The sequence below is a fragment of the Kogia breviceps genome, chromosome 2, assembly GCF_026419965.1.
Source record: "Kogia breviceps isolate mKogBre1 chromosome 2, mKogBre1 haplotype 1, whole genome shotgun sequence".
NCBI classification, from domain to species: domain Eukaryota; kingdom Metazoa; phylum Chordata; class Mammalia; order Artiodactyla; family Physeteridae; genus Kogia; species Kogia breviceps.
This window is the reverse complement of record NC_081311.1, coordinates 192,939,650-192,965,538: the sequence shown is the minus strand read 5'-3', so window position 1 is coordinate 192,965,538 and position 25,889 is coordinate 192,939,650. Positions and strand designations below refer to the sequence as shown.

At 40.3% G+C, this 25,889-nt stretch overlaps 1 protein-coding gene across 12 annotated transcripts in view; it reads right to left on the bottom strand.

Annotated features, from left to right (window-relative positions):
- LOC131750527 (nuclear body protein SP140-like protein) overlaps nucleotides 1-25,889 on the bottom strand; it is a 76,206-nt gene that overhangs the window by 36,081 nt on the left and 14,236 nt on the right. For 6 of the 12 annotated variants that reach the window (XM_067027137.1, XM_067027141.1, XM_067027143.1 and 3 more), the window contains exons 4-10: nucleotides 25,383-25,551; nucleotides 21,996-22,079; nucleotides 18,560-18,643; nucleotides 13,711-13,791; nucleotides 6,961-7,044; nucleotides 3,570-3,653; nucleotides 3,087-3,167 (exon numbers count right to left, since the gene is read on the bottom strand). In XM_067027137.1, coding sequence (XP_066883238.1) covers nucleotides 3,087-3,167; nucleotides 3,570-3,653; nucleotides 6,961-7,044; nucleotides 13,711-13,791; nucleotides 18,560-18,643; nucleotides 21,996-22,079; nucleotides 25,383-25,551 — 667 coding nt within the window. The remainder of the gene's footprint in view (nucleotides 1-3,086; nucleotides 3,168-3,569; nucleotides 3,654-6,960; nucleotides 7,045-13,710; nucleotides 13,792-18,559; nucleotides 18,644-21,995; nucleotides 22,080-25,382; nucleotides 25,552-25,889) is intronic. The other 6 variants (XM_067027139.1, XM_067027140.1, XM_059053057.2 and 3 more) reach the window with 3 other exon arrangements.

Here is a 25,889-nt window from a genome sequence, read left to right as displayed (position 1 = left end):
TCCATTACTTCATTTACTCTCACTTTTCTTTTGTCTACTTTTTTAAAAGTCTTGTCTCATGTGTGTTTGTCTGTTCCTGATTTTCCTGTGCTTCTTGATTATAAGATAGTGATCCAAAGCAAACAGATAGAGGCATAGAATTGATAAATCCCCAATCCAAGCTAGCCCCAAAGATTAATTAATAGATGGGAGTCCATTAAAAAGTAGATAATTTGTACAAATATATTTTGTCACATTTCGTCTTGGGTCCCTCACCAAAACTTTCATGAGGATACTTGACATCATATTAATTTTTGAAAGAAAATCCTTTTGTTTAGTACATAACTGTTATCATATAATTGATCATATGCCTTCTTTTTAGTTTCTGCTTGACTGATGAGCGCAATACTCCATTTTCAGGACACCATTCATACTTATGACTCTATGTCATGGGCTTGTCTTTGCCAAAGTCACAATCTCACACTGGCAGAACTTTCACTTCCTCTCTGTTCTCTCAGTGTGATTCTCACTTGCACTTAATAAATGGTAAATTTTCACAAAAGATGTCTTTCAGTGGGGAACTTTTGGCATGTCAAAAGTAAATGACTCATTTGATATTTCTCTGAAAGGACTGAAAAAAATGACCAAGAGTAGGTCCATGTGCCAACCAATAACTGCTATATTCAGACCCTTATGTAACAAACAGTCCTTTCTTTTCTCTAAGAAACTCCTAAAAATTTAATAGGTAGGGCTCTATTCTGCAAATGAAACTACATATTAAGTGTACTAAGGAGGGCTAACCTTAGAATTCCTGGAAAATTCTCCTACACATGATCACTTTATAGTTAATCTGAACATCAGTATGCCTATACTATGCATATTCAAGATACGCAGGAAATAAACAAAATAGGTGTATACCTCACTTCCCTGTAGTGCTTAAGCCAATTACTATAGTCTTTTCTAAGGTCAAATTCTTTTCTTTAACACACTTATGCTCAGCTTTCTTTGGTGTTTTAATTTGTCTGATAGCCTATATTATTTGCTTGGGAAAATCAATGGCTCGTCTGGATAGTTATTTTCTGGAGATTTACTCAAGCTTCATTGTCATAGGTAGAATTCTAAAATGACCTCCCAAGATTTGTTCCTAAACCCCAGGGACCATGAATATCGTAAGACATTACCCCCATTTTTAGGTTACGTTGTATGGCAGAGTTGATGTTTAAGAAAAGGAGATTGTCAACACAAGCAATAACAAATGTTGGTGAGAATGTGGAGCAAAGGGAACCCTTCAGCACTGTTGGTGGGATGTAAATTGGTGCAGCCACTGTGGCAAACAGCACAGAGTTTCCTCAAAAAACTAAAAATAGAACTACCATATGTTCTAGCAATTCCACTCCTGGATATATAATCCAAAGGAAACAAAATCTGCACCCTAATGTTCATTGCAGCATTATTTAAACAACAGCCAAAGACATGGGAACAACCTAAGTGTTTATCAATAGATAAATAGATAAAGAAAATATCATATATGTGTGTGTGTGTGTGTGTGTGTGTGTGTGTGTGTGTGTTATAGAGTAATATTCTTACTCAAGGAAGGAGAATCCTAGGATTTAGTTTCTAATGTCCACTTCCAGAAGAGATAGTTTAGATACTTCCTTACTAAATCCTGACTTAATATTGTTTGGTGATAAGTTTTATCTCTAAAATAAAAATATAATTAAATGAGACAAAAGAAAATAAAGTAGAATGAAATACCAGGCTGGTTATGCAATGGCTGTTCCAGACTCCCTTGTACAGTTCATTCCCTTACAGAAAGCAAAATTGTCTCAAGTAACTGAACATAGAGCCTTCTTTAGGACATGTCAAATTGTCAAACTGAAAGCCATTATGCATTTGGAGTAGATCATAACTTCTGAATGCTGTGGAAACAAACAGATTATCAATCTCTTCAGGTACCCCTATAAAAACAGATATCAAGTGGATTATTTAATGTCTTTTTACTACCCAAAGATCCCCAGAACATGCAGATAAGTCCATGAAGTAGAACTGCTTCCACTCAAGATCATCAGAATAAGGTTTTCCTGGATGCCTAGCTTGTCACACTGATTGTCACATTCTCCTTCATATTTTTATCCTTTATCCTTACAACTTTAGTTTTTCTATTTACTGGTTTAATGTTTGAAGCCTCTGACCTCCCCACAATGTTACTACTAATAATAACATTCCAAGACTGACTTCACTTAGGACGATCACCACTCTAACTTTATAATTCATTTCTTCTAAAATATTTCTAGTAGAGGCAATTTGAAGAATTTTTGAATATGTCATCATCCCAAGCCAACTCCTGGAAAAAACGAATGGCTTTACTCGTAATTATGCTTCTAAAATAAATTTGAATTGAGGATAAATTGCATTAAGAAATATCAGGCTGACAGCTTTTGATGGGCATTCAGGGCAAGGATGCTACAAACTATATAAAGACCATGACTCCACCTAATTATCCAAATCAGCTTAAACCCAACTGTACGTCATCTCTGAGCGTTGTCCATGGAACAGGAAACAACTAAAACCCCCAAAGAACCTCAAACATTTGAAGTCATGACTTATTCCTATAATAAGATCAAAAGTTCAAACGTTTGGGCAAAGAAACAGTTTATGATGATTTAAAGTACATTACACCAACTTAACCAATAAATCAACTCTCTGTAGTTAATACACAAATGAAAGATTATGTTTCTGTGCTGGAAGAGGTGAATATAAATATTCTTGGGAGATAATAAATAGCTAGAGATAACGTACTAACAGTTCCACTAAAGTTAATCAAATTTTTGTGCAGCTTCTGTGTTCTTTCTCCTATGTGGAATTCTATCTAGTACAACTGAATATATGGATACCTACAATCAAACAACATGATCTCCTAATTATGGAGTTGCTCAAGGTTTCTTGTCCCTTGCAAGGTACAAGAGCCAAAGAGCCAAGGTAAACGTGAAGAATGATATTTGAGAATTAACGGGAACTTTCATTGTGGAGTATTCCTGGAGTAAAATCCATCAGGAAACACCATCCTCCTGACACCCTGCAGCCCAGACAGTCCTTCTCTCTCTCACCTGTTCCACCTTTTGGTAGTGAGCTCAAGGATTCCTGGGGTTCTTCTTCATCACACATTTCTGAACAGGTACTGCTTCCTTCTGATAAATAGAATGAAATCTCTTGGAATCCCAGTGTATGACCAATGGAAACCATAGTAGGAAAACTCTCCCAGAGACAACCAGAAAGACCAGAGCGGCTCAAGTATCTCCAAGATGGGCATGTCCTTGCCCTTAGACCCTCCTGCCTTTGAGCTCACCTGATCTAGAGGTCAACATGGCTCCCGTCAGTCTCATCAGAGGCTGAAAACACTCTACCCATCTCACTCCCTTCTTATACACTAATTTTCTCTGTCTTTTTCATCCTTTCCAGTTGGCTCTACATATTTCTTCTGTATGGGTATGTGAAAGGGAGCAGGGTAGGAAGGGAGAAGAAAGATGGAGATTTTCCTCTCTGCAGACAGAAAAACAAAGATTCAATTTGGGAGTTGAAATCACAATTACCTCCTCCATCACATAGGGGTTGACTAGGCAGCTCCTCTGGTTCTTCTTCGTTGGTCATTTGGGAAGCTTCAGGATCACAGGACACTAGAGAGAAATAAGAAAATGAGCTGAGCCAGGATGCTCAGATCACAAGTGAGCTGCCCTTTGGGAAGAGGGACATCTGCTCCAAGGACCACACCCGAGATCCAACTAAGCCCTGTTCTGCCTGTTTCCACCTCATTAACCTCATTCTCCTACCCTCTGCTTCTCAGTTTCCTATCTACAGACGTGTCTCTAAACATTTCTGCTTCTGCACTAGGAGAATAATTGTGCTCCTTTGATTTTGTGGGCTCTGATCCCCCTGACGTCTTCTATTTTTACTTTTTATCCTCAGCGATGATCTTGATCTCTTACTCTCCCTACTGACAGTTTTTTTTTTTTTTTGGTGGTACGCGGGGCTCTCACTGTTGTGGCCTCTCCCGTTGCGGAGCACAGGCTCTGGAAGCGCAGGCTCAGCGGCCATGGCTGACGGGCCCAGCCGCTCCGCGGCATGTGGGATCTTCCCGGGCCGGGGCACGAACCCGTGTCCCCTGCATCAGCAGGTGGATTCTCAACCACTGCGCCACCAGGGAAGCCCTGACATTCTTTATTTGAGAAGTGGAAGGCTCTCTGGTTCAGGCTCTGTTCTATTGCCCTTGGGATCCTGCAGGTCTCCCTTTGGACATTGACTTGCTACAAGCCTCACATAGCCACCACCTGCAATGAGATACTCAGGACACAGGTATCTCTGCCCTTCCTGCTGCTTTGATCTCAGGGAAAAACAAGTATCCTTTTTCTGTGCTTCCATATTCTTATCTCTAAGGAAGGATAATAACTGTTTCCCTGGCTAAGTCCTAAAGTTTTGTGAGGAAATCTTACTTGCCAAAGTACTTTGAAAAGAATAAAGTACTATATACTCCAATAACCTGATGAAGAAAATGTGGCAAAAAATGTCATTTGGGCCTTAGAGTCACTGATCTTAATTTCTGACAAGTAGATCTCAAGGACCATGTTTCTTTGGAAGCCTATCCAAGGTTATGACAATATAATATTATTATTAAACACTAGGTAAATGCTTATCTTTTACCCCTTATAGAAAATAAAAGGTGGTCAGGGGTTAAAATCACAATACTGAGTCTTTAGTGTAAATAAACATAAAGATTGTGGAGGAAAAAAAACACTCTGTCCTTCTTTAGGACTGATCTACTACAACATGAAGAGGGAACACATCTATTCTAACAAGGGTCAGGCTGTTCAGCTCTGAATTCAGACATCTGAAACCCTGAAGCTCAGGGCTGGCAATCCCCCCTTCCTTCCCTGGCCCACATCTTGCTGGGGAGCTCGAGGCTTCCTGGGGCTCTTCTTTGTCAAAGACGTCCCAAGAGGCATTGCTGTCCTCTGCAGAAAGGAATGAAATCCCTCAGAGGTCTCAGTACACAGCAGGGGGAAATCATGGCAAGAAAACTCATACTGAAGACATGGGAAGCTCAATTATCTCATGGGTGGGACTGTCTCTATCCTAGACCATCTTGGTCTGCCCTTGGGGTTCTCCTGGCCTGCAGGTTAACTCCCTCCCATCACTACCACCGGAGGCTGAGAACCATCCACCTTCTCCCACACTCCCCGTACACCTAATTCTCTTTCTACTTCTTCCCCTTCCCCATTGCCTCTGCATATTTTTCTGTCTCTGCCCTTGTTTCCTTCTGCCAGCATCTCTAGATGTTTCTCTTTGTCTTGGTGTGTTTCTGTCTCCTCTGCTCCTGTCTCTTTTTCTCTTGCCGCCTTGACACTGCTCTTTATCACCTTTCCCCATCCCAATTTTCCCCCTTGCTCCCTTTCTCATGGTCAGTGTTAGGAGACGCATCCCTAAAATAGTACAATATAACCTGATCAGGGAATGAGATAAGAAATAGAGTGGACCAAGGCGACACCACCAACCACAGGGGAAAATTTTTCCAAACCCCTCATATAAAAGAAAGATCAGAACATTGCAATCACTGAAAATATTTAGACTATCATTAGAGATGAGGAAGAAGAAATCGGCAAGGGTCGCACAATGAATGGAAGGCACAGAAAGACAGGAAGGATAACGGATCTAAATGTTTGGACAACAAAGGTCACCACGTTTAAGTGGGAAAGTAATATGATCTGATTTCCATCTTGCAAATAAAAATTGTGCTAAAGTGGAGAAAATGGGCAAGATGGGAGCAAGAGAAAATGGGACATTCAAGTTCCATTTACTGAGACAGCAAACTCTGTAAGAAAAGGACATTCCAGTTTCACGGAAGAAGATGTTGGTTTCAATTTGGGAAGTGTCAGTTCCTGAAAGACATCCAAATGGAGAAGGCCCTGGGATAAATGTCTTCAGGTACCTACATAGATGGATGACCTTGGAAGATGGGTCTGCCTAGCAGGCATGTGCTTGAGACACATTCTGTTACTGGAGAGTAGCTGAGGCTGCCAGGGAGAGAATTATTACTCTATGTTATGGACACCACTCTCTCCATGGGGCAAACCTAACTTGGAAACTCACTGCTGGGATGGAAGATGCTCCTGTCTGATGTGCATACTTCAGTGTTCCAGGATCCCAATTTCTCTCCTCTCTTCCCTGTACAGCAGTTTTCACTCTTTATTGATCTGATAAAACTCTTTCTCGACATAGTTTCTCTGCACTTCCTTACACTTTTTTTTTGGTATTTATTTGCCTCTCTATATAGTTTCTCTAATTTTTATCTTTGTATCTCATTTCTTATTGAGGTAATTCCCTTTCTACCTTGTCTTCCATTTTCTCCTTTTCTCTTTTCCTCTGGGTCTTCTCTTTCTAGATACCTGTAAAATTTCCTTATTTTATATATTTTCCTCATACTCACAGATCACTTCTCCCAAACTGAGAAAAGTCCTTCCATTTTCACATGGACCACAGTGCTGGAGAGCCCTCCCTCATCAGTTCTATTCTAAGTCTCCCACATGACCTTTCTCAACTGCAAGCTTATCAGTCATTCACAAAACTTACTTCCATGTTGCTTGTACTTCCGGAAGTAAGCTGAAAATGATCTCCTTGCCTCAACTGCCATAACCTGCTGACATTTGGATTTTATATGCATTTAAGAAAGTCACCCAGGTACTTCTGCTTTGGGACCCCAGCCTAGCTTTGGCACATCCTGTTTCCCTACGTTTGCCACGCAGGGGTGCTCTCCCCGCTCAGCTCAGCTCACCTTTGTCCTTAGTCTCTCTCACAGTTTTGGAAAAAACGAAACAGAAAATCGACACAATTCCATGTGTATGTATGTGAATATGAAGAAGATAATGGCAAGAGGAGAGAAGGGGGGATTTGTTCTTTTCCTATGTATTGAGGAGTTTAAATCATAATTACCTTCTCCCTCTCCTGGTAGTAGGCTGAGCACCTCCTTGGGTTCTCCTTCGTGCGTCAGTTGGGGAGCTTTGGGATAACAGGTCACTGCAGAGAAACAAGGACACGATGGACCACACGGAGGGCGATCAGAAACAGACCTCGGTTGGCTCAGGCCAAACATGACGGGAAGCCGTATGTCTGCTCCAAGCCCTGCTCCCGAGAGCCACACCATCTCCTTCTGCTGCTTTGCCATCTGCACCTCTTCTCTCCCCTGCTCGGTGTCTCACCCACAGTTCCACCTCCACACAGCTCTGTTTCCTAGCTGTGCATCTCTTTGATTGTCTGTTTCTCTCCTCATCTCTTGTCTTCAGGTCTTGAGGTGTTTTTTTTTTTTTGGTTTGTTTGTTTTTTAGTGATAGTGTATCTCTCTTCTCCTCTTAACCTTTCTAGCTTTCTTATTCTAGATCTCTTCAAGCCCAAGTGGTTGGGTCCATTTCTATACTCCCTATCTCTCGGTGGTTTCCTTTCCCTCTCCACCAACATTAATTTTTCCTTCACTAAATCTTCTCTTGGACCCTGGTTCACTTCCCTGGGAACCTGCAGATCACCTTGGGTTTCCTCGTCCTTTTCTGACCACATGACCCCACGCGGACCGTGAGCTGGCTTCACAAACATCTGTCACCCTCAGTGACACACCCAGGATGCTGGTGCCCACCCTCCCTTTTCTACCTTGCCCTGGCAAAAACAACCTCCTCGCCCTTCTGTTTCATTTCCCCAACCATAAAATAGAAGTTACAACAGTTTGCATACCTGTGTCTTAGGGTTCCGTGAAGGTAAGAGGGGGCTTGCACAATCCGATAATCCGATGGAGACTGTACACATTTGTCTCCCAACCCTGTTCTCTTTCTCACTCTCACCCTTTCCACACATCTCTGCTTCTTCTATTGCTATCTCGCTATCTTGCTGGTGGAATCTCTTGGTACTTCTCTGTGTCCTGATTTGTTTCTTTTCCCATGTCTGTTCCCACCTGCCTTCTCTCCCTCTTCTTTTCCTGATGCTGAGCTTTATGTCTTCTCCCCGTCTCTCATGCTGTTTTTTTTTTTCTAGAACTAGGAATTAGAAAAGGTATCTCTGAGGTGGTCTGTAACTTCCATGTGATTTCACGAGATTAGTGAGCAGAATGGAGTGGACCAAGAAAATTGTTCCAAGCACAGGGGTGTCGTGTGTGCAAAGGCTCGGATGAGGAAAAGTCATCAAAATTAAAATTACTGCAAAGTTTTAAACAAACTTCAGAAGTCGTTGCAGGAGAGGCAGACATGAGGCTGGAGCCATGGGAAGGAAAATAGGGAAGGATTTAATCCTTCTGACAACAAAAAGTTACTGATTTAAGGTAGGAAAGTGAGATAAGCCAACCTGCATTTTCAAAGGGTCATCTAGTTGAGTTGGAGAGCATGGATATGGTGGGAGGATGACTGGGGGAAGGTATGAGACCAGATAGAGTCTTGTTGCTCTGGCTCTGGTGCCAGAGAGAAGAGAGATCTGACTAGGGCTTCTGTGTCGGGTGTGGCAGCAAATGGATGAGTAAGAGACAAGTTAAAGGTGTAGTTAACTAAACTGGATGATTGATGGCGTGTGTGAGTTGAGGGAGGGGAAAGAGTCATCGGTGACCCCTAGGTGTCTACCTAAAGAAGGGAACAATAGCGTTCCATACTGAGATAGGGAACACGGGCAAAGGAGGCAGATCTGGCATCAAGAAAGATGGTACATGCAACTATGGAAGTGACTTGTACTGAAGTTCCTGAAAACCATCCAAATGGAGATGTCTCTCAGATCCCTGTACAGATACAGTCAGGCACTTAGGTGAATGAGCTTACAAGGCAAGTTGGGGCCAGAGTTAGGGATTTGGGGATCATTAAGCTATAGATGGAAGTACACAAGAATGGCTGAGGGGAGGCCCATTACCTCTGAGTATATTACAGGTGCCACTCTGATAACTGGAGGAACCATAATCTGAAAACGCATGGCTAACATGTTCAACTCCTAGTGTTAGAAGTTGCTGCCATGCAGCAACTCTTCTTTCAGTCCCTACAATGTCCCAAACCATCTTCTCCATCCTTGTGCATGGCGTTCCCTCTCTACAGATGTTTTACTCTTCTCCTTTATCTTTTTCTCTATGTATAACTGTTATACTTTCCTCCAGTCTTTCTATTTCTTAGCACTTTCCCTCTCTGGGTCTTTCTCTAATGTCACATTCTCTACCTTTTAAACTCCGTCCCTTGTTTGATTATCGAGTTGATCTCTTATTTTCTATGGTGCTCATTTCCCTGCTTCTATCAGTTCTCTCTAGTTCTTAACTTCCTGTTTGTAATGTTTCAACTTAAAATTTAAATCTAAAAATTAAAATTTCAGCCTTTCTGTATATTTTGTCCCTCTCACATATTCCTTCCCCAAATCATCAAAGTTCTCATCTTTTGCCACTGACAAACGAGCAGGGATCCTTCCTTCCCCTTGGCAGGCTCGTTTCAAATGCCTTTCACGTGAGTTTTCTATTTTGCGATTATACCCACTATGCCCATGTTCCTGGCACAACCTCGAGGAAAGCAGGTTTAAAATGATCTCCCCTCCCTGATATCACATTCTAACCTGGTTCTATTTTGATTCCACGTCTATTTATTTTTTAAAATTTTTATTAGAGTATAGTTGATTTACAATGTTGTATTAGTTTCTGCTGTACAGCACAGTGAATCAGTTATACATGTACATATATCCACTCTTTTTTAGATTCTTTTCCCATATAGGTCATTACAGAGTATTAAGTAGAGTTCCCTGTGCTACACAGGAGGTCATTGTTAGTTATCTATTTTATTATGTTTAATTTTTAAAATTAATTTTTAATGTCTTTATTGGAGTATAATTACTTGACAATGGCGTGTTAGCTTCTGTTATAACAAAGTGATTCAGCTATACATACACATATGTCCCCATATCTCCTCCCTCTTGTGTCTCCCTCCCACCCTCCCTATCTCACCCCTTTAAATTAATTTTTATTGGCGTATAGTTGAGGTATAATGTTGTGTCAGTTTCTGCTGTACAGCAAAGTGAATCAGTTATACATATACATATATCCACTCTTTTTTAGACTCTTTTCCCATATAGGTCATTACAGAGTACTGAGTAGAGTTTCCTGTGCTACACAGTAGGTTCTTATTAATTATTTATTTAATATATAGTAGTGAGTATATGTCAATCCCAATCTCCTAAATCAGCAGTTCCCAACCCTTTTGGCACCAGGGACCAGTTTCGTGGAAGACAATTTTCCCATGGACGGGGGGTGGGGGTTGGGGGATGGTTTAGGTGGTAATGCAAGTGACGGGGAGAGGCAGATGAAGCTTCACTGGCTCGCCTACTGCTCACCTCCTACTGTGCGACCCAGTTCCTAAACAGGCCATGGACCGGTACTGGTCTGCATCCCAGGGTTTGGGGACTCCTGTCCCTTACCCCCACTTTCCCCCTTGGTAACCATAAGTTTGTTTTCTACATCTGTGACTCCGTTTTATAAATAAGTTCATTTGTACCATTTTTTGGGATTCCACATATAAATGATATCATATGATATTTGTCTTTCTCTGTCTGACTCACTTCACTCAGTATGACAATCTCTAGGTCCATCTATGTTGCTGCAAATGGCATTATTTCGTTCTTTTTTATGGTTGAGTAATATTCCATTGTATATATGTACCATCTTCTTTATCCATTCATCTATCAATGGATATTTAGGTTGCTTCCATGTCCTGGCTATTGTAAACAGTGCTACAATGAACACTGTAGTTCATGTATCTCTTCGAATTATGGTTTTCTCCAGATATATGCCCAGGAATGGGATTGCTGGATCACATGGTAGCTCTATTTTTAGTTCTTTTAAGGAAACTCCATACTGATCTCCATAGTGGCTGTACCAATTTACATTCCCACCACCAGTGTAGGAGGGTTTCCTTTTCTCCACACCCTCTCCAGTATTTATGGTTTGTAGGTTTTTTGATGATGGCCATTCTAACGGGTGTGGGGTAATACCTAATTGTAGTTTTGATTTGCATTTCTCTAATAATTAGTGATGTTGAACATCTCTTCTTGTGCTTTTTGGTCATCTGTATGTTTTCTTTAGATCTTGGAGAAATGTCTATTTAGATCTTCTGCCCATCTTTTGATTGGGTTGTTTGTTTTTCTGATATTGAGCTGCATGAACTGTTTGTATATTTTGGAGATTAATCCCTTGTCAGTTACTTGGTTGCAAATATTTTCTCCCATTCTGAGGATTGACTTTTTGTTTTATGGTTTCCTTTGCTTTGCAAAAGCTTTTAAGTTTCATTAGGTCCCATTTGTTTATTTTTGTTTTTATTTTCATTACTCTAGGAGGTGGATCAAAAAAGCTCTTGCTGCAATTTATGTCAAAGAGTGCTCTGCCTAAGTTTTACTCTAAGAGTTTTATAGTATCTGGCCTTACATTTAGGTCTTTAATCCATCCCTATTTTTTCTTTTAACTCACTTCCTCTTTGTGTCTCCTATACATAGTATTTCATTAATCCTATGCAATCCTGGGACATAAGTTTAAAATGATCTCTCTCCTCCAAACCCCAATCTGGTTGTATTTAGATTCCATATACTTCTAAATAAAATTGAACCTACTTAGGCAACTCCACGTGGTGGCCCCAATCCACATTTTTATTATTCTGTGCCCTTAAATTCTCTACCCAGAAGCCCCTCCATTAAGGCCCTTAGCCCCGCTTTCCCCCTTGCCTCCCATATACCTGAAGAAAGCAACCAGAGCCTAAGGAAAAGTGTGTGTTTGTGTTTGGGGGAATGAAGGGAAACGTCCCTCGCATACAGACATGCAAACAAATTAATGAGATAACTGGTCACTTAAATCAATATTAACTCCCCCATTATGTGCTTGCAGTTTGGGAATCTCTTCAGAATTGCCTCCGTTTGTCCTTTGAAGAGCTTTGTGCTCACAGGAAACTAAAGAAAAGGAGAAAAGACCAACCAGACATGGTGATGAGGTACAGACCTCAGGGTACTCAGGCTGAATTCTGGTGTTCAATGGTCAGGTGAACTTCTCCTTGGGAAAAAGATACTGTTGCTCCACACACCTCACTTTAGACCCACCAGAGCCTTGTTCTGACTTTTCTCCTTCCCGTTATCCCTCAGTCACCTTTCTCTTCTTTTTCCTGTCCCCACACATGGTTGTTTTTGTGCCATGAAGGATCACACACCTCCTTTACTCTCTGGGCTTCCCTCCCAGTCTTCTTTTTTTTTTTTTTTTCCGGTACGGGGGCCTCTCGCTGCTGTGGCCTCTCCTGTTGCGGAGCACAGGCTCCGGACGTGCAGGCTCAGTAGTTGTGGCTCACGGGCCCAGCCGCTCCGCGGCACGTGGGATCCTCCCAGACCGGGGCACGAACCTGCGTCCCCTGCATCGGCAGGTGGACTCTCAACCACTGCGCCACCAGGGAAGCCCCCTCCCAGTCTTCTTCTTCTTCTTTGCCCTTCAATGTTCTTTGACAGTTTTCCTACTCATGAGTCAGTTTTCCTTTTTTCTTTTTTGTTTAAAATTGGGGTATACTTACTTTACACTGTTGTGTTGGCTTCTGCTGTACAACAAAGTGAATCAGCTAGATGGATAGTGATATACATATATATGTATACTGATATATATCCCCTCCCTCTTGGACCTCCCTCCCCCCACCCAAGCCCACCCATCTAGGTCATCATAGAGCACCAAGCTGAGCTCCCTGTGCAATATGGCAGCTTCATACTAGCTATCTATTTTACACAGGGTAGTGTATATATGTCCATCCTAATCTCCCAATTCATCCCACCTCTCCTCTCCCCTGTGTCCACATGTCCCTTCTCTATGTCTGCGTCTCTACTCCTGTCCTACAAATAGGTTCATCTGTATCATTTTTCTAGATTCCACATATATCTGTTAATATATGATATTTGTTTTTTCTCTTTCTGACTTACTTCACTCTGTATGACAAACTCTAGGTCCATCCGCATCTCTACAAATGACCCAATTTCATTCCTTTTTATGGCCGAGTAATATTCCATCATATATATGTACCTAAGTCTTGGCTGCCCTGACCCTCTGCAGCCCACACGATAGTCACCATAGTAAGTCATTGAGGACGGTGGTACCCTCGCTTGTTTAACTGCTTTGACTGCTAAAAGACCCTTACACACTTCAGTGCTTCTATTTCTTTACCTGTAAAACAGGAATAAGTAACATTTTGTCTGTTATATCCATAACTTTGTGGAGAGAAGAATGAAATCTTGTTTGCCAAACTTCTTTGAAAAATCAGTCACGTAATAAATAATAGTTGACAAAAAATTGTACTTTAGATTTGGGAGCAATTGATCTGAAGGACCATGTTTCTTTTGGGGGTTTTCCAAAGTTAGGCACAAAATAATAGCATTATAACCAAATAGAATAATACTTAGTTTTTATTCTTTAGAGAAGATAAACGGCAGGTCGGTATAAATTCAAGTCTTTACTATTAATAGCTATGAGAGACATCACTTTTCTCCAGCATATTGTTACTAGAATGCACTTAGGAACATTGATGTTATTTGTTATGTTATTATGGACTCATGGGATTCCAAGACACGCTAGATCTTTTGACTGTGGAGTGTGCTCAGGGTAAAAAGCATCAATAAACACCAGCTCTGAATTCAGCCACCTGACACCCTCAGCTGGCAATCCCTCTCCATCCTTACCCAACTCACATCTTGATGGGAAGTTCAGAGCTCTCTGGGGCTCTTCTCCAACACAGGTCTCCCAACAGGCATGGTTGTTCCCTGCAGTAAACAATGAAATCCCACAGACATCTCAATTTATGACCAAGGAGGAATCACAGCAAGAAAATAACTAGAAAACCAAGAAATCCTGAGAAACTGGAAGGCCCCACTCCCCAAAATAACCTGACCTGAAGGTTAACTTCGCTTCAGCAGCTTTCACTAGGGGCGGAGGAATTCATCCATGGTGGGAAAATCTTCCTTTCCTTTTTTTTTTTTTTAACATCTTTATTGGAGTGTAACTGCTTTACAATGGTGTGTTAGTTTCTGCTTTATAACAAAGTGAATCAGTTATACATATACATATGTCCCCATATCTCTTCCCTCTTGCATCTCCCTCCCTCCCACTCTCCCTATCCCACCCCTCTAGGTGGTCACAAAGCACCGAGCTGATCTCCCTGTGCTATGCGGCTGCTTCCCACTAGCTATCTATTTTATGTTTGGTAGTGTATATATATCCATGCCACTCTCTCACTTTGTCCCAGCTTACCCTTCCCACTCCCTGTATCCTCAAGTCCATCCCCTAATAGGTCTGCATCTTTATTCACTTCTTGCCCCTAGGTTCTTCTGACCAATTTTTTTTCTTTTGTTTTGTAGATTCCATATATATGTGTTAGCATATGGTATTTGTTTTTCTCCTTCTGACTTACTTCACTCTGTATGACAGTCTCTAGGTCCATCCACCTCACTACAAATAACTCAGTTTCATTCCTTTTTATGGCTGAGTAATATTCCATTGTATATATATATGTGCCACATCTTCTTTATCCATTCATCTGTTGATGGACATTTAGGTTGCTTCCATGTCCTGGCTATTGTAAATAGAGCTGCAATGAATATTCTGGTACATGACTCTTTTTGAATGATGGTTTTCTCAGGGTATATGCCCAGTAGTGGGATTGCTGGGTCGTATGGTAGTTCTATTGTTAGTTTTTTAAGGAACTTGCATACTGTTCTCTATAGTGGCTGTATCAATTTACATTACCACCAACAGTGCAAGAGGGTTCCGTTTTCTCCACACCCTCTCCAGCATTTATTGTTTGTAGATTTTTTGATGATGGCCATTCTGACTGGTGTGAGGTGATACCTCATTGTAGTTTTGATTTGCATTTCTCTAATGATTAATGAAGTTCATGTGTTTGTTGGCAATCTGTATATCTTCTTTGGAGAAATGTCTACTTAGGTCTTCTGCCCATTTTCGGATTGGGTTGTTTTTTTTTTAATATTGAGCTGCCTGAGTTGTTTGTATGTTTTGAAGATTAATCTTTTGTCAGTTGCTTCACTTGCAAATACTTCCTCCCATTCTGAGGGTTGTCTTTTCGTCTTGTTTATGGTTTCCCTTGCTGGGCAAAAGCTTTTAAGTTTCATTGGGTCCCATTTGTTTATTTTTGTTTTTATTTCCATTTCTCTAGGAGGTGGGTCAAAAAGGGTCTTGCTGTGATTTATGTCATGGAGTGTTCTGCCTATGTTTTCCTCTAAGAGCTTAATAGTGTCTGGTCTTACATTTAGGTCTTTAATCCATTTTGAGCTTATTTTTGTGTATGGTGTTAGGGAGTGTTCTAATTTCATTCTTTTACATGTAGCTGTCCAGTTTTCCCAGCACCACTTATTGAAGAGGCTGTCTTTTCTCCACTGTATATTCTTGCCTCCTTTATCAAAGATAAGGTGAACATATGTGTGTGGGTTTATCTCTGGGCTTTCTATCCTGTTCCATTGATCTGTATTTCTGCAGCTCCGTTTTTCTTTCTCAAGATTGCTTTGGCTATTCGGGGTCTTTTGTGTTTCCATACAGACTGTGAGATTTTTTTTTGTTCTAGTTCTGTGAAAAATGCCAGTGGTAGTTTGATAGGGATTGCATTGAATCTGTAGATTGCTTTGGGTAGTAGAGTCATTTTCACAATGTTGATTCTTCCAATCCAAGAACATGGTATATCTCTCCATCTATTTGTATCATCTTTAATTTCTATCATCAGTGTCTTATAATTTTCTGCATACGGGTCTTTTGTCTCCTTTGGTAGGTTTATTCCTAGATATTTTATTCTTTTTGTTGCAGTGATAAATGGGAGTGTTTTCTTAATCTCACTTTCAGATTTTTCATCATTAGTGTATAGGAATGCCAGAGATTTCTGTTCATCAGTTTTGTATCCTGCTACTTTACCAAATTCATTGATTAGCTCTAGTAGTTTTCTGGTAGCATCTTTAGGATTCTCTATGTATAGTATCATGTCATCTGCAAACAGTGACAGCTTTACTTCTTCTTTTCTGATTTGGATTCCTTTATTTCTCTTTCTTCTCTGATTTCTGTGGCTAAAACTTCCAAAACTATGTTGAATAATAGTGGTGAGAGTGGGCAACCTTGTCTTGTTCCTGATCTTAGTGGTAGTTCCCGATTTTAGTGGTTTCCTTTTCTTATACCACATTCTCTTTCTACTTCTTCCCTTTCCATTTGATTCTTTACATTTTATCCATCTCTGCCTCTGTTTCTTTCTGCTGGTGTCTCCTGGACTGTCTCTTTCTCTGTTCCTGCAACTTTTGCCTTGTTTCTCTGATGTTGCTCCTTCTCTCCTATCCTTTGTCTTTCAACTGTTTCTTTCTAGCTTTCTCTAAAGAAAGGCCTCCCTGCAATAGTATGTTTTAAATAGGATTTACCAGAGTGCGGGGGTTAAGTGGAGGGTCGTAGAATGTGAAAACACTTTTGAATAAGGCAGAAAATGTATGAAAAGGCTCAGATATGAAAGATTTAACAGTTAAAATTATTGGGGGAGTAAACGAGACAGAGAAAAACAAATATCATACGATATTGCTTATACGCATGTGGAATTTTAAAAAATGATACAAATGAACTTACTTAAAAAACAGAAACAGACACACAGACATAGAAAACAAACATATGGTTACGAAAGGAGAGGTGGGGGAGGGATAAATTTGGAGTTTAGGATTAACATATACACACTACTATATATAAAAAAAGATTAGCAACAAGGACCTACTGTGTAGCACGGGGAACTACACGTAATATCTTGTAATAATGTATAATGGAAGAGAATGTAAAAAAAGAATATATATACATATATACGAACATATATGTATAACTGAATCACTTTGCTGTACACTTGAAACTAACACAACATTGTAAATCAACTATATTTCAGTAAAATTTTAAAAAATAAAATAAAATACAAATTTAAAAAATAAAATTACTGGGGGAAAAAATTTATACTATATTGAATTAATAGTGCAAGAGGCAGGTGATGAGGCTGGGAAAATCGATACGGGCTTATCATGGGTGATCTTGGATGTCACTCAGAGAAACATTTATTTAATCCTTAGTGTATTAAGAAAGTTGGAACATAACACAATCTAATTTTCATTTTCAAATGTCCCATGTAGTTGAAGTGCAAATAACACATTTGTTGGAAGCAAGATTAGAGGAAGGTCATGAACAGAAGACTGTTGCTTTGAGAACCATGGCAGAGGTCTGAAGACTTGGTTGTGTGACAGATGGACAGCTTGGAGATATTCTAGAAGAGAAATTACTATACTGGATGAGTAACAGGCATTTATTTGAGGGCAAGAGCAGTCACGGTGACACCTAGACTTCCAACTTGAAAACCTGAGATAATAAGGATCCATCACTGAGACATGAATGCTGAAGAGGAGTTTAGATCTAGCTTGAGTGACGAAGATGCTACTTTTAGTTCTGAAATGCCAAGTTAAAGGTTCTTGAAAGAATTCACGTGTAGATATCTAGCAGACCATGGTCTTCGAGTCCATGGATAAATGTACTCTGAAGGCAATCTAGGATGGTGATTTGGTCATAGGAATCACTGGAATATTCAGAGAGAGGACTATTGCAATGTGAGTATTTTACAAGTGCCACTTCGATGGTTAAGGACAGTTTAATCTGAAAACTCACAGCTAATGTTGCCAACACTTGTGCCCAAAGTTGCTTATATCCAGCACTCTTACCTCAAGCCTACAATGTCCCGATCTGCTCCTCTCTCTTTTATTGTCTTTTCACTCTCAACCTGTTTTCCATCCATTCTCTTTCAACTCTTTTCTCTACATAGTTGTCTTTGTACATCTACCTGACTTTTCCCAATTCTTAGTATTTATTTTCTTCTCACTCTTGCCCTTTCCATACTTTTCGCTCTCAACTTTTATCTCTGTTTCTTGGGAGATTTTTCAGTTTATCTCTTCTCTGCTGTGTCTTACACTTGCTCCCATTCCATCTGTCTCTCCCACTTTATTTTGACCTCTGTCTCCCAACACTATTCAACTTTTGTCTCTCTGTGTGATTTCATCCTCCAGGTTCTCCCCTCTCATTATCTCCAAAACTCTCCTCTTGGACCCTGACTACAATACCAGGGACCTCCAACAGGCCAGTTCTCCTGCGTGAACCTGACATGCCATCATTTTTCCAAGTTCCTCTTAGTTGTTCTGTGAAATTAATTGAAAATTATCCCCTATCTCAACCTCGAAGAGTGGGATTTTAGAAAACTGGATCCATTCATGTAATTCGTCACATATTACACTCTATCTACCTTTTCAATTTTCTCTTTTTATATTCCCCATCAATGGATGCTCCATCTACTCAAGAGCTCAGATTCCTTTTCTCACTGTCTCTGTTGCATATGTGAGCAGGTAAGGGCACGTAGGAGAAGTGGGGGCTAGCAGAGGCCTAGGATAGGAGACAGAAGGTAGGCTTTGCTTCCACGAAGACAAGAAAACAAAGGCTTAATATGGAATTGATAAATTAGACGATAGTTACCTTGTCTGTCATATGGCAGTAAGCTGGGTACATCTTCTAACCTTATTACATTGTTCATTTGGACAGGTGACTGTTCCAAGGACACTAAAGAGGGCAACAAGAAAAAGACAGGACTCAGACAGTATCCAGAGAAGAGACCTCTGTGTGCTCAAGATGAACTCTGATGATGTTCAAGTTCCAAGGACCCCATCTGAGGCCCAGCAGAGCCTTGCTTGTCTCTTTTTCATTGAGATGCACATATCTTAAGTGTAAAACAGTTCTGTGACCAACATCACAGTCAAGATTTGGAAGATTTCCACCATGCCAGTCAGTTTTCACCCACTATAAGCAACCACTGTCTCGATTTCTATCACCATTAACTAGTCCTTCCTTTCTCATACTATACTTGTCTGTACTGATGCTCACATCAATAGGATCACATAGTACATACTCCTGTGACTGGCTTCTTTTTCTCAACATAATGTTTCTGAGATTCATCCATGTGGTTATATATACCAGTAGTTCATTCGTTACGTTGCTGAATAGTATTCCATTCTATAAATGTATCACAGTTTATTTTCTCTTATTGATGAGAATTTGAATTGGTTCCTGATTTTAGCTATTAGGAATAAAGCTACTATAAACATTGTTGTACAAATCTTTGTGTGAACATATGTTTTCATTCCTTATGAAAAGATACTTAGGATTAGGACTGCTGGGTCGTGGGTTATATTTAACTTTATAGGAAACTGCTAGTTTTCCAAAGTGGTTATATCTATCACTTTATAGTCCAACCAGCAACGTATATAAAGGAGTTCTAATTGTTCCATAGTCTCATCAGCATTTGGTGTTGTCAGTATTTTTAATTTTAGCAATTCTAGTAACCGAATGGTAGCTCGTTGTGGCTCTTCCCCAATGACTAATGAAATTTGCATTTCCCCAATGACTAATGATGATATATACTTTGTTTATGTTCAAGTCTTTTGTCCATTTTTAAAATTAGTGGTGTGTCTTTTTATTACTCTTTTGTAGGAGTTCTTTATACATTCCAGGTACAATCCTTTGTCAGATATATGTATTGAAAATATTTTCTCTCAGTCTATGACTTGCCTTTTCCTTTTCTTAATAGTGTCTTTGGATTAGTAGTTTTAAATTTTAATGAAGTGCAATTCACCAAGTTCTTCTTTTATGGTCCATGCTTTTCCTGTCCTATGTAACAAATTTTTGGCAACCCTACATTTGCAAGGATACACTCCTGTGTTTTCTTTTAGAAGCTTTATCGTTTTAGCCTTAACTTTTAGATTTGTGATCCAACTTGAATTATATTTTGTGGATAGTGTGAAGCAGGAGGGGAGGTTAATTTTTTCTATGTTTGCTCTGCCTTATTTTCCATCATTTTGCAATCCATTCTACTTCTCTTCATTTCTCACATTTGTACTTACAGTCCTCTTCCCAACACTGTGTCTCCCCAAGTGAGGATTGTGCATTCTTGTTTCTGAGGGCGTCTCTCTCCTTGGCCACTCCTGTCACCTTGTATTTCTGCCTCTCTCTTCCCCAGTGAGGCTTCTGGCTCTTCCCCCTTTGTCTCTCTAGTTTTTCTCTTCCAACTCTTTATACCCTTTATACCTACGCTATTCCAGTGTCCTACCCTCTCTGTCTCTTTGTGATTTTTTTACCTCTCTCCTTTACCACAAAAACCAGATACCCTTTCTTGGTAAGTAAATGTCTCCTCACCCTAGACTCTGATCTACTCCTCTGCTCCTTGGGGAGAGGAGCAGGGTTCCTTGGGGCTCCCTGGGGTCTCCTTTCTGAATTATGAACACATGACATCCCCCTTCCTCCCTCCCTGTATGTGTTACCATACTCAGAGTCAGTCATCCAGGCAAATATTGGACTGTCAGTCAACCTTACTGCTTGTTCAGATTCTTGGGCACATTCACTCGTCATTTCCTAGATTTTTATTGTACCATTTGGGTCACGAGATGAATCTTCTTCCCTTATACTCATCTGCATCCATCACTGATATGCTCTGGGATTCTAGCTCTAGGTAGGGTGTCACCTAGATCACATTAGGGATGTTGAAGGATTTGTTTCCCCTTCCTTTCATAATGAACCTTTATTCTTTACTAATAACTATTATGAATCCTTCCACCACTCCATTCTCATTCCCACTATTCTCAGTGGTAGATGAATCTCTAAATATATTTTTAATACACTTTGTACTTTTTAATATACATTTTATACTTTTCGCTATTTGTCTTTATTTAAAAGAATAAGTATTATTATTAAAATACATCTGAATGTTACATAAATGTATTAATACATCTGTAAAATATATAATATCTGAGGTATAAATCCAAATTAAGGATACATATTAATGGCATTCTGCAAGGCCATTCTTATGGTTTTTTCTTACATTTGTCATTTCCAAGGAAAAAAAAAAATCAACATTTAACAAATAACTAAATTTATTGTAGACCATTTGGCTTAAGGATGGAGACCTTTTCTTGGGCTTGAAGGCTGTTTCACTCACGGAATCACTAACTATCTTCACACCTCAGTTTCTTCTCCTGAAAACTGGGAATAACAAAACCCTTATGACAGGATTGTTATGAGAATTAAGTGAGATGCTACTGGTAAAGTGATACCTGGGTTATAGTAACTTAGCAAGAAATCGTAATTTTCAATTAATGTCTTACATGTTAGAATTTAATGATTAATTATTAGTAATAATATGAATGAAAAGATGACTAAAAGCTAGAAACGGTGCCTACTGGTTACAAAAGTACATAAGGCATATGTGAGCATTAAACATGTTGATGCACAGGAAGCACTGACCTTATACCTAGTGGTCTGTGAATGTTATGCGTTGTGACTATTGTCATAGTCAGGGTTATTACTGCCCTTTGTTCTCTTTGCCCCTTTTTACCCCTTCCCTTCTCCTTTCTTTCTTTTACTCCTTCCCTTCTCCTTTCCTTCTTTTCTACAGAACACCGTCTCTTCCACACCCTGCACACAATTACTGCTCACTCTCTTCCTCTCTTTTCTTTTATTATGAGAACTGTTTACAACTGTTCCTCCCTTTGACACATCAAAGGCTTCCTCTTTGGACTTGTCACAAACCCTTACTCCTTCCCAGATCCACTGAATTCCTGGCTCACAATTACTGCTGTCAGTTCTCCCCCTTAATTCTACCTCATAGTTGCAGTGATATTTTCTCTCTCTTGGGTTCATGTTCCATCTTCTTAGTTGTCACATCTGCCTAGCAATATTCTTGAATTCCCGATCTGGTTGGTTAACTGGGAGCCCATACAACACACCCCTGCTCTGGCTTCCCCATCTCCTGCTGCATCCCTTCCCCAAGGTGCAGTCTCCACCCAGGAGCTCAGTCCCCTGATCCCTGATCTCCTTTCCCCTTAGTAGATGAGACAGCAAGCTTCTATCAAGTCAGAATTACCTTGTTCATGGTTTAATTGTAAGTTGAGTGTCTCCTTTGTCTCTCCTTCACCAATGGTTTGGTAATAGAAGTTTTCATGAATCACTGAGAAGAGAAAGGAAAGGCAATTAGAGATCCCAGACAGTGACCAAGAGCTGCATCTCATAGTTACACATCCAGGACATCCTTGATGCCCACAGTTCAGGGGGAACCTTCCAGCCCTCAGGGAACCCTGGACTTCAGTGGGGCTCACATGACCTGTGGCTTGATATTGCTCTTGGAATCTTATAGCTGTTTCACATCAAATGCACCCCTCAAGTTTTAAAAAAGAATGGATATATGAAAGAGGAAAACCATATGATCATCGCAGTAGATGTAAAGAAAACTTTCGATAAAATTCAACACCCCTTTATGAGAAAAACCGTCCAGAAAGTAGGCATAGAGGGAACTTACCTCAACACAATAAAGGCCATATATGACAAACCCACAGCCAACATCATCCTCAATGGTGAAAAACTGAAAACATTTCCACTAATATCAGGAACAAGACAAGGTTGCCCACTCTCACCACTATTATTCAACATAGTTTTGGAAGTTTTAGCCACAGCAATCAGAGAAGAAAAAGAAGTAAAAGGAATCGAAATCAGAAAAGAAGAAGTAAAACTCTCACTGTTGGCAGATGACATGATACTATACATAGAGAATCCTAAAAATGCTACCAGAAAACTACCAGAGCTAATCAATGAATTTGGTAAAGTAGCAGGATACAAAACTGATGAACAGAAATGTCTGGCATTCCTATACACTAATGATGAAAAATCTGAAAGTGAGATTAAGAAAACACTCCCATTTACCATTGCAACAAAAAGAATAAAATATCTAGGAATAAACCTACCAAAGGAGACAAAAGACCCGTATGCAGAAAATTATAAGACACTGATGATAGAAATTAAAGATGATACAAATAGATGGAGAGATATACCATGTTCTTGGATTGGAAGAATCAACATTGTGAAAATGACTCTACTACCCTACTGAGTTATTTGTAGTGAGGTGGATGGACCTAGAGACTGTCATACAGAGTGAAGTAAGTCAGAAGGAGAAAAACAAATACCATATGCTAACACATATATATGGAATCTAAAAAAAAAAGAAAAAAAATTGGTCAGAAGAACCTAGGGGCAAGATGTGAATAAAGATGCAGACTTATTAGGGAATGGACTTGAGGACATGGGGAGGGGGAAGGGTAAGCTGGGACAAAGTGAGAGAGTGGCATGGACATATATACACTACCAAACATAAAATAGATAGCTAGTGGGAAGCAGCCGCATAGCACAGGGAGATCAGCTCGGTGCTTTGTGACCACCTAGAGGGGTGGGATAGGGAGGGTGGGAGGGAGGGAGATGCAAAAGGGAGGAGATATGGGGACATATGTATATGCATAACTGATTCACTTTGTTATAAAGCAGAAACTAACACACCATTGTAAAGCAATTATACTCTAACAAAGATGTTTAAAAACAAACAAAATGGAATGGACAGTGGAAAAGTTGTAAACAGTGGTCAACCCCCTTCAAAATAACCAGAAAACAGTGAAAGCCAATTTAAAATAAATAATACACGTGGAATGTGTTTTGTAAATTCTATGTGCAACTAAGACCTGGGAAGAAGCAGAGGGATTTCTTCAGGAGAAAGCTAATATTTCTAGAGAAATACACCTATATTATAGAAGAAAAGCCCTAACATCTTTCGAAGATGGAGATTTAGAAGGAAGGAAGGAAGGAAGGAAGGAAGGAAGGAAAAAAGACCTTGGGTCAGGGAAGAAGACCTGGTTATAAAGAGACATACAGTGAAGAGGAAGTAGTACTTCCCTGGGGTAGGATGGGTGGGGAGAAACCCAGAAAACAAGGTAAGACACATTCTGAAAGACACAGACAGGAAATGAAAATTTTCTGAAAGGCAGAGATGGGAAGTGAATACTAACACAACTGTACCGCCTGGAGGCAATACCCACTGAGGGGTCAGGGCAGTAGGGAGCTGCTTTTTCCATCCCCAAGACACGTTGACTTCATGCCCAGGCCGACTTTGGAAGAGGACACGGGGGTAAATGTTATGTGGGTGAAAGGTTTAGAGAACATAAGGAGGCCTAGGAGGTACAGGAGGTACCTCAGGAGGTACAGTTGTGTTACAGTTGCAGGCATTTCAATGATGGGGGACAGAGGGCTTCCCTGCCCCCTCTTACCGGCATCTTGGCTCTAGGCCGCTGACCCTAATAAGCTCCTGTGGACAAAAGGGTCTGAGAGGCACCAGCGGCAGCGTCCCCTGGGGGCAGGTGGGCAGCTGCGCTGAGCCAGGCAGTGGGCAGTGCAGCTTGAGGGCAGCAGCAAGCCTCACGTGTAGGAGATCTCAGCACAGGAAGCCCCAGAAACTAACACATGTGATGTGGGTCCTGGGGTCCAGGGAGGGGGGGATCCCTACAGTACAGGGAGAGGATCAGAGCCCCTGAGATGTGGGCAGTAAAGGTAACTGCCATTCCCTTCCTACCCATGGCCTGGGGATGTTCTGGCTACAAATATAATATTGACTTGAAATTTGTGGCTAGGTATTTGATTTCCTTTATTCCTTTTTCTGACTGAGATATCGCATTGGAGAAATGAGATAGCTCTTATTTCACAAGATATAATTTTCACAAATAAACACATCTCATTCTTTATACTGACTTCTTTTACTTTTTCTCTGTTTAAAAATTCTTTATTACTTCTTTATTTCCCAAATAATAAACTTCAAATTCCTTGGCATAGGGTGTTAGACCCTCAAAAATCACCTCCAACTCCCCTTTCCAGAACGAGCTTCCAAGCCCTCCCACCCATGTTCCCTTTCTCAGCCACATGGTTCTGCAGGTCCACTGTTCCTTTCCTACTTTGTAGCTTTCACATGCTGCCCCCTCCCCATTGCATGGGTATGTGCTGGCCTTCTCTTGTGAATTCTCCATTCTTTGTTTGGGCACAGGACTGCCTTGAATGACAAATCTTTTAATACAAAGAAAATCTTTCCACCTTTGAACATGTCTGCAAGTATCAGATAGGGCTACTTCCTTTCCTACAAAAGGCATAACTCATGCCTTCCTCCAGAAAAGCAGAGACTCAAATGCTATGATTCTCAGCACCAAATTCAGGTCCTGGCTGAGCAATCATTTGTGGGATTACTTGGCTAAGGTGTCCCCCCCACTATGTGTAAGCTCCATGAGGACACAAGTCATGTGTGTTTTCTTCTCTATTGTATTCTCTCTCTGCCTGCCAGGTAGTAGTCACTCAATATAATAACTGTCAAATATAATGAAGAGGGAATGAATGAATCAGTGAATGAAGTGGACTTGAACCCCCAAAAGTTGTTTAAAGTTATAATTACCATTTTGGAAGTTTCTGCAAATCTGGAGTAAATCAGGATAGGCCTTCAGGTTAACTCTGCTGAACACGGCATCCAGAATTGTCTTGTCAAATTTCTTCTCCAGTTCATTAAGAACATCATACACCACTCTTTCCACTGGGACCAGATTTCCACAAGCTTCTTGAAAATGCTTAAAAATATTGAATGGTGAATTATGTAGCTTTGAGTGTATGGGTTATAGGAGACTCGGATTATAAATAGACTAATTGTTCTCTGGTGAAATATTAGAATGTTACATATATTTGGATGACTCCTAAAATATTCTCTATCATAAAAATAGACTCTTATTTTGTTAACCTGCCTCTCTGACATTGATGGCCACTTAAGAGAGCAATTTTGAAGAATAAAAGTAGGTTCAAAGTAGAATGTTGTGTGGGGGCTTTAAGAGCCTGGCCAGGATGCTTCAGGAGTGGCCCTTACTGGTACTGAGAGGCCATTTAGCTGACCAGACAATAACCACTGCCCTGC